The following is a 12,586-nucleotide window of genomic DNA, read 5'->3' on the forward strand; positions in this document are numbered from 1 at the left end:
TGAGACAATCAAAGATTTACTACAAAAATATCAGGACAAAATTCCATGGACAAAGTTGTTTGATAAAGCATATATAAACATTATTTAATAGAGTACAGTGTTTCCTCCATTCCATTGAAAAATTAATGGCTGGAGATGACTTCTGAAGTCTCAAAGCCTTGCCCACAGCCTCTAAGCACTTCCACAAACCATCAGTAAGTGTCAAAGCAGCACAGAATGTTGCCAGCTGCCTCCTACGGACAGGGCAAAGTCTGACAAGCAGCCCATGTGCTGATTCACCCCATTCAGTTAGCACACTGCCAGCAGGCTCATCTCTTTTGGAGAAGAAACCAACTCCAATTCTGTCAGGCATTTTGGTAGAGGAAAGGCATTGATCTTTGACAGCCACCTCAGAAACAACTGAAACGCAGACATACAGAGCAGAGCACAGACAGCTCATCTCACTAGGTAGAGACGATCAACCTGTGCTGGCACTGTCTCCAGCCAGGCAGGGCTGGCTATCCCACAGGAAGAAGGGACAGGCTTTGCTTCAGTCACCAAATATCACAGAGATGTTCAGCCACAAGAATAGGTCCATGGCCAGCACAGAGGTTACTTGATGCCATCCCGTTGTTCCAGGCAGCGAATGCTAAACCACTGCAAGAATCATTTTCTCTTTCTTCTTCCTCTTCCTCTTCTTCTCCTCAAAACGGTCTGTAGCATCAGCAAAAAACATGACCTCATCCTTGGCTTCAATCTCTCTCTTGAGGTACTGGAGCCCTGCCATGTTGAATCCCAGCACGTCCTGTTGAGACAGACAAGCACCATGCTGTTGGGCACATCTCCAGCTTGTTAGGAGGTACAAGCTGCCTGGAAACTGCTGATACTCTGGCCTCTCTCTACTGAGGGATGATGAAAGCAAGACAATCCCCCACAGCTAATTAAGGCAGCAATACTTAAATGTAAATTTCATCTGAGCAGGTGAACAACCTGCACTCTTTTCCCAACATTTTTGTTAAAAATAGCTATAATCCACTATTTCCTAAAAAAACAAGTTGTTGACAACCATCTGAAGACGTTCCTGGGAAAGGTACTTAAAAGATTTGTAGCCCACAAGAAGACAAATAGAGTTTATTTACTTCCCACATATACTAGAGACCCAAAGCACGATTACATGCATCAACAAAAAGCCAAAGAAGGAAGGGGGAGGAAGAGTGCACATAGGATCATTACTGCATAGTGTCACATCAGGAAAACGTAGCCTGTTTTCACAGTAAGAAGATGAAAATGGGCTCTAGACCCCCAAGCAGCTTTCCTACTTGACTGCAAATGCTTCCAGACATTGGCCAATACTGCTATTCCAGACTCTGGAGGAGAGGTAGCAACACTCACCCGGGCCTCACTGACTCTGGAGATGGTGGTTTTCTTCAAATTTTCTATCACTGTCACCAGCATCTGGTTGCTTGTTATCTGCCCAAAATGTATCCTGGGAACAAACACAGGACCAGCAACTGACATCAACAGAGGCATGTCAGCACCCTGCATTCTGTTTAGCCCACTCCCAGATGATCAGCTGCAGCTGAGGGATGCAGTAATTCCTCACTTCCCACATCTTAATTCCCAAGAGACCACATTTTTATTCCTAAGGTGGCTTTCCAGGAGCTCCAGAGCCAGAAAGTCCAAATCTTCCCCACACACTTAAGCTGCACATGTTCACAGCGCATCACATAGTCTTTACAGCTTCAAGAGAGAGATTATATTCCCCAGCTCTTGTGCTGTCCCAAGGCACTGCCTCACAAGAGGAATGAGCACCTTTCTTTTCACGTAAGTGGCACAAAATGAGTTCATGACAACACACTATAGACGGGCCCTGAGGAACAGGCAGACCCACTGCTGACCAGAGCCTTCCTAGCATTCAGGATCTGGACAGTAATGACAGCTGAACTTAGACCAGCAGCCCTGTCTGGGCAGATAGAAGACTCACTTGAGCAGGAAGAGGAGAGCACGGCACAGGAGTTCAATTTCTGCACCCAAGTGAATATGTTCATTGAAGAGTCTGAGTAGGTCAGGGACATAGGAGAAGGGCAGCACAAGGAGAGACTCTTCCAGCTCACTAAGAAGCAAAGGGATGATAACAATAGTCTCAGCTACTGCAGAGCTATAGATGAGCAAGTAATGCTTCCATGTGGGAAGGTTCTGACACAAAAGCTGTGCTGAATGCTCCCCACTGCTGGTCTGTGCCTGCCCACAAAGCACAAAGCACAGCCCAGGGCCTCGGCAGCAGGCATCTTCTGACACAAAGAGGAGGCACAGCATTCCATCCTCAGTATCCCCAATTTCCTCTTCACATACACATACATCTCCAGGCAGCCAACACCCATATACAAGCTTCGCTGAATACTCCTCATGGACAAATTCCCACTCCCCAGTTCCAAAAAAAGGCTGCCAGAGAGTAACTTCCACTCTTCAACACCACCCACTCAGCACAGAAGTCCAACACAGGACCCCAACCAACTCAGAGATCCAATTCTTTAGCACAAGCCTGTTCAGCAATAAGGCTCTTGGGACTCACCTTGACTTGACCTTCTTGAAAACTTCTAGCACGTACTCAGAAGGCTGGAACAGAGGAAAGACAACAGCTCTGCACATCAAGAAACATTCCAAGACAAACATGTGTTTTTGAGGTTCATTTTGCCCAGTTAAAAACATGCAATCACATCTTGTGAGATGGATAGATCCATCTGAACGTAACAAACAAAAAAGAAACCCCTTCACTTCCAACCAACTACCAGTCTTGACCATAAAAGAGAAACCCAACCTTCTTGAAACACACCAAACTGGTGAAGATACATTGGGGAAAAAAAATTATATAAAAACAGACAATATATACAAAACTTTACACAAACTCATCTCCTGCTTAAAGTATTCAGCAAATGCAGAGCTGCCAAGTGCCAAAGAGAAGTGTCTCAATACTCAGTCATAGGATCTCATTCACTTATTTTCAGTGTATGCAACATATAATTGACTACAACTATAGTCAGAGAGAAAGGGACAGGATGTAAAAGAATGTAAATTCTATATGGAAAGAAATGGGCTCAGTAGAAGCTGTACCAGTTCCCTAAAAATAAACCTGGTCAATTGCAACACAATGCCTTGCACGGCATTGCCCTGCCTAATTGATTTCAGGTCAGAAAGCTTCCAAGTGCCTCCACCTCCTGCTCCTTGAGTCAAAGCAATACAGTTGATACACTGGGTCGAGTGTCCCACATGCAAAGTCTGTCCCAAAAAGATGATGATAGACTCTCATGGCATGAAGTACTTTTGTTCATGATTTTACATTGTAAATGCTCACCATGGTCAGCTCATCACATAACAGAATGTGTCTTAACTTGTCAGTGTTTTTACCCAGCACCAACACTTGGGTGTTCCTCAAGAACCTTCTCTGTACAAAGCAAAAAAGTTGCTACTACCACGCCACAGAATTTCACTCACCCCTGTTAAATCTATTTACTTTGCAGTTAAATATGCCTGTATTTACAGAGGAAGGGGGAGAATGGTTCTGGCTAAGTGTTTACAGATGTCAAGTGGCCAGGGGTGCACAATGACAGTGGTTCTCAATTACCCATTCCACTGGAGGCTCAGGTATTTTCTATCTGATGGCACAGCTCCCCTGAATATTCTATAGCATGGCAACCACAACCTCTTGCCAGAAACATGCATAGGAAGATTTTAACTAGCTTCCTGTAGCTTTTTGTAACTCTACATGATAAGGTCAAGACTACCATCAGGGTTATGTTCGGCTGCTTTACTTTCATTATGCTCATACGAAAGCAAGTAAAAACATATATTATGTTCACTTTGCATAAATCCTGTCTTCCCATAGCAATCCAGTGTTCTGGCTCAGCCAGCAAATCAAACAGCCTCATTCCAGTTGATGGTAGCACATGACCCAAGGCCAGAGCTTTCTACTTACTGTAATATTTCCATAGGCACGGAGAATGGGATTGGAAGGAAAGGGAACCTGGAGACACAGAACAGGTTAGGATGAGACAGGTTATTCAGAGCGAAAAACACATATTCACAATGCAAAACAACCCACAGTAGAAGACAGTTTTTATCCAATGTCTTCTCTCTTCAGAACCTCACTGAAGGCCTCACTTGCAACTGCTGGACAAGCTAGTTCTCAGATATGTATGAATAACTCAAAATATGTACGAATTTTATTCCACTTCTTATTGTCAGACCCTTGTTTAGCATGAGTGTTAAGATTAAGGCAAAGAACAGGCAGTGTAATGGGAGCATGGTCAGCAGCACAGATCTTACTTACATTCTACTGTGACTTTCAACATAAAAATCCTCAGAACACACCACTAACCATGCCTCAGGGTACAGTGCCATCTGTCCTCTATAAGATTTCAGCAAATCTCTGCTCCTTCCAGCTGTCCTGCCTTTATCTGCACGCTGAGCCTTTCCACCAAGAAGCTAAAATTGGAAAGATACACCCACACACCTTGGGAATGGTACTTTTCTTAGTCATTTACCTCTTTTCCAGCAGCTTTACATATGGCCTTGTGCTCCTTCAATTTTGCCATCTCTTCTCTATACAGCTCAATAGCTTCCATGATCCGTTCAGCCTGTGCAGCACAGGAACAGAACCATCAGTCACAAAGCACAGTTCATCTCCAACTGGACAAACACAGGGGGAAGCCAAGGGGCTAACTTGAAGCATCCCAGGACATCCTTCTCAGAAAATAACTTCTATTCCAGACCACACTACTACTCTGATCACATCAGTCGTGCCCTGAAGGAGTCAAGCACCATCCACATTCCCCAGCTGCCCAGGGTGCACTCTGCTGCAGCTTCAGCTCTCCAGAGGACAGACTGGTCTTAGAGGCAGAGATGATTCTGCACCTTTATATCTCACAGAACAACTCCTCAGAGCTGCTGCACTTATGCAACAGCATAGATTACTCACCTTCAGACAGATACTCTGACCCTGTGACACCCCCACTCTAAGAAATTGATAAGGCACAAAGCAATGGTGGGTGACCCATGCAGTCTTACCGCTTTGATGGTTTCAATAGTCTTCTTCCCTGCCAGTCCTGTCTCTTCTTGTGTCTCTCCAGCCACCTACAAAACACAGTTTGCAGTTCTCTCCTGCAGCTGCTGAGCAGCAGATACACACACAGAGGCACCCCCTGCATCTTATCACAAAACATCAGCCCCATTTACTAAGCTTGCCATTTGTCTGAAGAAATACAGGTCTTCAAGTGCACAGCTTTTGCTCAGGACCAAAAGCACTGTGCCAACTCAGAACACTGGGAGGTCTCACCTGACCAACAGAGGCTGAGTGATCTGCTCAGAGCCAGAACTGTCAACAACACAACCCCAGTGTCTGTGCAGAAGGGAATCAGGCTTTTCTACCCACCCTGCATCACGCGGACCTGAAAGTAGCTGCCTGAAGGCAGCCCAATCTTGCTCTGGGCCTGTGTGGATGACAGCAGGGGAGATATTCAGTATCCACAGCCCTGTATGGCAGTTTGGCCAGCTCCAAACACTCCCGAAATTGTCTGAGCCAGTATCAGTCCTAGGAAATTTTCCTGCATGCAAATTCCCAATGCAACAGAATCAACAGTCCTCTGGACATTTCTTCTGTGTCTCTTACAGAAATTCTAGACTTAGGAAGGAGCTCTGTACAGTCAGACAGACTGACACTCAGATGGCATAACTCACCACAGGTTGCTCTTCCTTTGCCACACTTTCTTCATATTCAGCTTCTCGTTGCTACAGTGAAGAGAACACAATGTATTAACACTGGTGAGCAGGCAGCTAGCAAGTGTACAAGTTTCTTCCAGACTGGTAGTGCAACAGAGCCTGCAGCTTCTTGCAGCCTTGTGCAAAAACCAGGACTGATGCACAGAGATCAACAATATCAGTGCAAAATCTGCTTGTCCCTCGTTCCCACCCGACAGAGAACTTGGGTTGAAAAGACTGAAAGAAATCAAGGTCTCCAAATTAGATGCAGGAACAGCCTGCAGACAGCCCATCAGGCTGGGACTAAGACACCAGCAATTCAACACCAGACTTTCCACTTGGTGTGAAGCACAAAAGAAACATGCTCAGGAAATTTCCAGGGTTGTCCTAGCCTGCAAGAGGAAAGAGCCTCCTGCCCACCATCTCTCATGTTCATAGGGCTCCATCAATATGTAATTCACTACTGGTATATTCCTGCCCATTTTGTTATTCAAACTGGACCCACAACATGCTTGTCTTATCTAGAAAAGGAACTCTGTCTTTCCTGTTAGTACCACCATTCACAGCATGCCAGTCACCGCATTAAGATGCTGCCTATGAATCTCTTTGCAAACAGGCCAGGAGAAGAAGAGTTTATTGCACATTTCTTAAACATTCCTGCTTCTGTATCTGCGTCCTTCCCTCACTGAGGCTTGAGAACTTCTATAAGAGTGGGATACAGAGCCAGACTCTTCTGTGGGATACAGTAAAAATAAGAGTTACAAACTGCCCCAGGCTAATTTCCCACTAGAAATGTGTGAAAATGTTTCCCCTGCCCCACGGTGGTCCAGCACTGGAACAAGTGCTCAATCTGGAAAACTTCCTTCCTTGGAGATGTTCTTGAGTCCCCAAGTAAGTGTCAGGGCAATATGACAGAGTTTTAGGGTTTGCGCACTGTGAACAGGGGGTTGGACTACAGACCCCAGAGTTTCCCTCCCACTAGAGTCCTTCTGTGAACATGACTCCTCACACAGGTTCAAAAGGAATGGAAAGGGCTTCTTGCAGCATCCCTGAGCTCCAGGGCCTGCTAGCGAAACAGAATGAACTACTCATGCTTGGAAAGGGGGAAAAGAAAACAAGCTGCATTCAACAAGGATGGTGCTCTCCATCACCCCACAACAGCCACTTGCTGAACTGTGCCCAAAACACTTCAGTAGAAGTGAGCACAAGAGAGTAAGAGAAGCTTGTTGACTATAGCCAACAAAACCACAACCATAGAAGTCTGGGAAGTGGGACAGAAGCACAGAATAGAGAGCAAATTAGCCAGGCATCTGCAATGCAGTATAGGCAGAAGAGCACAAGCAATACCTGTGGTGCTGTCTCCAGACAGCTTAAGGCAACAGTGCAGTCATGCAGAAGATGGCAGTCAACCCAGGCATCTCAGCACCAGGCTGTGGTTAGTGATAAGGAAGCCTACCAAGCGTGGAGCCAGACTCTGCCACAGTGAAAAATGAACCTGTCTGATGGGCCAAAAAGAAATCTGGGAGCTGTCTTTAGGAGGAAGAACGCAACTCACCATCTCCCTCTCCTCTTCCAAGATAAGTGGCTCTCTCGTCCTCTCCCAGAGGCGCAGGGACTTGTCATGGGATGCTGACACTACATAGTCTCCATTGGGACTGAGTGCCAAGCACCACACCTCCTGGTGATGCCCCTGCAGTAGAGAAAAAAAGGTAAGACACGAACAACACATCTCCCAGCTCCTGAGGAAAGTGCTGCTCACACAAAGATAGTGCTTCATTTCAAGAGCCTCCAAAACTTCCTACCTCCAGTGTCTGGATGTGCTCAAATTTATCCGCATCCCACTGCTTAATCTTGTTATCCTTCCCAGCGGTGAAGAAAAGATGGGATTTGGCCACAAACTGGAGATACATCACACTGGGAAGGTAAAAAAGCAGGAGAGAAAGGGACCTCAAAACACACGTGTATAGGAGACAGCAATGTATCCCAAAACCTTGTAGCCTTCATCATCACTTACCTCTGGGAAATGCCTTCTGACACCAGCCCACACAAATTCTGGCCTGGGACAAACAGCAACATCTGCTGCCAGAGGGCAGAGCATCCAATGCAGCCAGTGAGGTTTGGACAAGAACCTTGTGATCTCAGCAGCTACCAGACAGCCCTAACCACCTTTAGCTTGTGTCCCACTGCCTTGGACTCTCCGTGGGAAGCTGAGCTCACAAATTTGGTGCTAATACAACAGACCTTGCAGCAAATGTAGTAAAGGCTCAAATTCACCCACCTGGGGGACACTTCTGATGGCTTCTCCCCACTACACAGGACAAAAGCTCACTTCTGGAACACAGTGCCCTCAAACAACAAAGCAGCCCACAGCCCAAAGATACTGTGGGATTTGACCAACCTGTCATCATGGGCAAAGAGAGAGCGGTGACAGTCCCCAAAATCCATGCCCCAAATCTTCACATTTCTGTCCGCAGACCCAGTTGCAATCAGAGTCCCATCCTACAGAGAAATGCAGAGAATGGTGTGGGCAGGTGGCTGGCAGCCATATCAGGAATCATCAGTGGACTAAGCAGTGCATTAAGCATTGGCTCCTGAAATATGCCCTCCTGATCAAGTTCTTTACTATGAGTGGTGAGATGCTGGAACAGGCTGCCCAGAGAGGTTGTGGATGCCCTGTCCCTAGAGGTGTTCAAGGCCAGGTTGGATGGGACCCTGGGCAGCCTGGTCTAGTGTTAAATGGGGAGGTTGGTGTGCCCTGTGGCAGGGCAATTGGAGATTTATGATCCTTGAGGTCCCCTTCCAACACTGGCCGTTCTGTGATTCTGATCCCTCCACCTCTTCTCTCCTTAGCAAGGTGCATAGCTGTAGTAGAGACCCCAGAAAGCAGCCTGACTCTTTTCTGAACCTTTACAAACACTTAAGATCATAGCTAAAGCTTTGCATTTTTGTAATTCAAAGAGCTTCACTGCAAGGCTATCACGGCCCAAGAATGAACAGACATGAAGAAGTTGCTCCATCTCAGCACTCTTCACTGCTCTCGCTATCAAAGAATTCAGACCCCACAAAGACAGCTAGTAACTTCAGCAGTGAGTGTGTTGTACCTCTTAAGATGAGCCTCGGGAATCACAGCAGCACTTTAGTTTCTACTCCTTATGTAATGCTCTGTTCAGTTCTATAATAATTGTTGCTCCACCTTCCTCAGTGTGTACAAGACTGTATGATGAGGAGGAGCTTGCTGTGTCATATCAAGAAACTGCTGACTATGTCAGGAGCAGAGAGGCATCAGGAGAGCATTGCCCCAGAGGCACTGCTGCCAGCAGAGGCTCACAGTCATCACCACAACCCCACTTGCAGCAGATGCACAACTGTAATGGTACTTACATAGGAGATGTCCATGCACAGCACTGGCAGCTTGTGTCCATACAGAGACAGGAAAAACTGAAGCAAAAAAAGGATGTCTCAGTTAGACATGCTGGGTGCATGCATGTGAGAATGCCAGGCTCCAGGCTAGCTCTGCTCTTCCTCAGGAAGCCCATCCAGCAACACTCTTGCCCTGAGTACAGGTAGCAGCATGGCCACGCTGGCAGAACTGTGATGATGAAGATAAAAGAACCCAACCAAGCTGAGCTAACTGGTTCTGACCAACACCACCTGTGGAGTTTATCTGTTTCACTTTGCATATCTATCATTGCTGGTCTTTGCTTTTGTCATTTCCCTCATGCTCATGCACTAACACACAGAGCACAAAGCCACCATATTGCCTCAAACTGTACAAGGAAGACTTTCCTTCCCCAGGTTTTGCCTGTGCTATGCTCAACTTAAGAGCCACATGCAACACCAATTCACTCTATCCTTACAATTCTACATGGCTCTGGCATACCATCCTGCCTGCAGAGTTTGAGCAACCTTGCCATATGCAGGTTCATGATCCTTTCCAGATAAAAAACATTTTCTCCCCAGCATGAGAAAGCCACAGTTCTGTCAGTATTCTGTCAGCATTCTGTCAGCAAGCACAAGAAGTGGGATGCAAAGTCTCTCTTTGATCATTATTGGGATCATACAATAAATGGGCATTTTTCCAACATACTCCTCATCTTCCAAGCTACAATTATCAGTGCCTCACAGCCCATACAGTCACGTACCTTGAGCGTGTCAGTGTAGAAAACTTTCACAGTGCAATCCAGTAAAGAGACAGCTAGCAGTTTCTGGTTGGGGCTGTACCGCACACACAGAACATCTTCATCCAGCTGCAAGATGCGCACCTGTTTCATGGACAGCCTGGCAACAAGAGGAAGAAAAAAAAACAAACCAAAAAACCCTTACACCGAAGGAACAAGTTGAGAAAAGGCATGAATACAATTCCCACATTGCACCCTGGGAAAGCAGGCTAATCGTAACACGAAGCATCTTGCTCCTCATTAGGACTTGAACAAGACAGGATTGGAAATGAGCACGACATTGCAGGCTGACAGAGTTCACTGTTAGATGTACAACTTGTGATTAGAGGCTACACTGCATGCAAGCACGGGAGCTCACATAAACTCAGACCTCCACAAAGCTCTGCACTGACACTCTTCACCACACGTTCCATGCACAAGTCATTGGCCCTTCTTGTGGTGCACAGCAAAAGCCAAACCATCCATCAAAGAGAATAAATACTGCAGTTTAACTCAGTCAACGATTTATTTTCTCACCTTTTCTGAATGCTGCTCTCATCCTTCACAAGCTCAAAATCCCAGAATTTGACACATTTATCAGCACCTCCTGTCACAAAACCACGCTGCAGGGGAAAAACAAAGTTATTATGAAATCAGTTCCACTGTAACACAGATATGCTACAGACACGAACTGCCAACACATCAGGTTTTTGAAAAAGGCCTCACATTCCCACAGCTTTTATGATTAAGAGGACACAACCAGGAGCACTTGCTCTGGTTGGAACACTCATTACCAACTGGCTGAGCAAGAACAATTTCAGGAGCTCTGGCAGGCAGGTCTGAGGCAACAACTGCAAATGTAAAACAAGACATGGACTAAAACTTTGGAACTGAAAGTCATCTCAGCTGTAGGTAATGAAGTGCATTTTGGGAATGAGCTGACACTCACTGTTCTCGAGTCACAAACACCTCATCATCATCACAAGCACAGCCTTCTAAAGGAAGAAGAAAACACTTTTACATTAAAAACAAGGGTAAAAACTGTCCCATATGTTTTAATTTGCTGAGTGAATGAATCACAGGCGGGTCATTACTTGCTGTGGTTTTGATTCTACTAAAAGCAACACTGAAGCTTCTAGCTTAAGGATATGAAGCATAATAAACAAAGAGAAGAAAAGTGAAAATTGGTAGAAATCTACATGAACCTGAATTCTGGCAATAGAGAAAAATACTAGAAAAAACAAAACCACACAGACCATTTCTAGAGATGGCTGTAAGAGATGTTTAGTAAATCCACACACTTTTTGATCCGTGCTGCTTAATATTTTTCATCTGTTGTGCTCAGGGAAAAGCCATGCACCATAATCATAGTACAAGACTCCAAAAACTCACAAGACTGTAAAAAGCTTGTGTCAGATTATTATAAATCAATGGTTTCACATTCACCAAATCTAAAATTTTTATGGAGCAGAACTAGGTACTCTCTAAATCATCAATATTGATGCTCACTAAGTTTGGAAATATGAAGGAAGATTCAGGAAGAAACCAATAAAACATCAGAATTCAGACAGAGTAAGTAGGCAGGCCTGTTAATTGTGAGCTTACTCAACAGAAGTAACAGGCACTTGCAATTTCAGCAAACAAAGGAAGTAAAATTAAATTGAATTTGTTTTAATTTTAAAATTTAAACAAGCTTAGGGAAAAATAATATGATGGAAATGACCCTTCTCCTTGGGAGTAATGCTGCAGTTCATAGAATCACAGCATGGTTGAGTTGGCAGGGTCCTCTGGGTCCACCTGCTCCATTCCTGTGCTCAAGCAGGAACACCAGAGCAGGTTGCCCAAGACCACTAACAGTCAGTCAGCTTTTGAAGACTTCCAACAAGGCGACTCCACACCCCTCTGGGCAACCTTTTCCAGAGCTCTGGCATCAAAACGATGAAGAATTGCTTCCTGATGTTTAGAAAAAGCCTTCTGTATTGCAGTTTGTATTCACTGCCTCTTAGAAGAGCCTGCCTCTGTCTTCTGTGCACCCTTCCTTCAGACACTGATATACATGCAGGGAAACAAGGATCTAAGCTCAGCATACACATCTACTGCAATGCAGTGCCCCAAATTGGCTTTAAGGAACACGGTGGATTATTACCTAACAATATATTCTCACTGCTGAGAGGTCAAAAGAGCTAAGTCAATCCTTCAAAAGGAGCTAACTCGTGCATTTGGCACTGGTATAACTTTCTACCACACCATGCATTCAGATCCTAGGGCCACCAGCACAGAAAAGATTGCAGTAGCATAAGAAGTACCACAAGAATGATTAAAAGCCTGGAAAACACATCCTGCAGGAACAGACAGGAAAAGTCTAGCCTAAGAATCATCAGATAAATGGGTAATATGGTCATTTGGCAAGAGTGCAACACAAAGGAAAAAAACAGCACGGTGTTAACAGGATTTTTTTTAAACAGCAAATGAATATACTAGCAAATCCAACAGCTGGGAGTTAAAGCTCAGCAAGCAGAAACTACAAAGAAGCAGAAAGTTTAACACAGAGGATAATAGTGAAAAACAGCTTTTCTTTTTATCCACTCTAAATCTCTCCACCTTTAGTTTGAAACCATTTTCCCTTGTTCCATGACAACAGACCCTACTGAAGAGTCTGTCCCCTTCTTTCTTACAGTCCCCCACAGCAGACTACA

At 45.1% G+C, this 12,586-nt stretch overlaps 1 protein-coding gene across 1 annotated transcript in view; it reads right to left on the bottom strand.

The window, feature by feature from the left end:
- The window catches only part of WDR3 (WD repeat domain 3), a 21,421-nt gene continuing 8,835 nt past the window's right edge, over positions 1-12,586 (bottom strand). The window contains exons 13-26 of the mRNA XM_048941380.1: positions 10,428-10,513; positions 9,876-10,011; positions 9,115-9,171; positions 8,132-8,232; positions 7,536-7,647; positions 7,289-7,423; positions 5,713-5,763; positions 5,044-5,109; positions 4,521-4,613; positions 3,953-4,000; positions 2,552-2,595; positions 1,964-2,092; positions 1,372-1,465; positions 1-784 (exon numbers count right to left, since the gene is read on the bottom strand). Coding sequence (XP_048797337.1) covers positions 629-784; positions 1,372-1,465; positions 1,964-2,092; positions 2,552-2,595; positions 3,953-4,000; positions 4,521-4,613; positions 5,044-5,109; positions 5,713-5,763; positions 7,289-7,423; positions 7,536-7,647; positions 8,132-8,232; positions 9,115-9,171; positions 9,876-10,011; positions 10,428-10,513 — 1,308 coding nt within the window. The 3' untranslated portion in view covers positions 1-628. The remainder of the gene's footprint in view (positions 785-1,371; positions 1,466-1,963; positions 2,093-2,551; positions 2,596-3,952; positions 4,001-4,520; positions 4,614-5,043; positions 5,110-5,712; positions 5,764-7,288; positions 7,424-7,535; positions 7,648-8,131; positions 8,233-9,114; positions 9,172-9,875; positions 10,012-10,427; positions 10,514-12,586) is intronic.

Source organism: Lagopus muta, chromosome 1 (assembly GCF_023343835.1).
Source record: "Lagopus muta isolate bLagMut1 chromosome 1, bLagMut1 primary, whole genome shotgun sequence".
NCBI classification, from domain to species: domain Eukaryota; kingdom Metazoa; phylum Chordata; class Aves; order Galliformes; family Phasianidae; genus Lagopus; species Lagopus muta.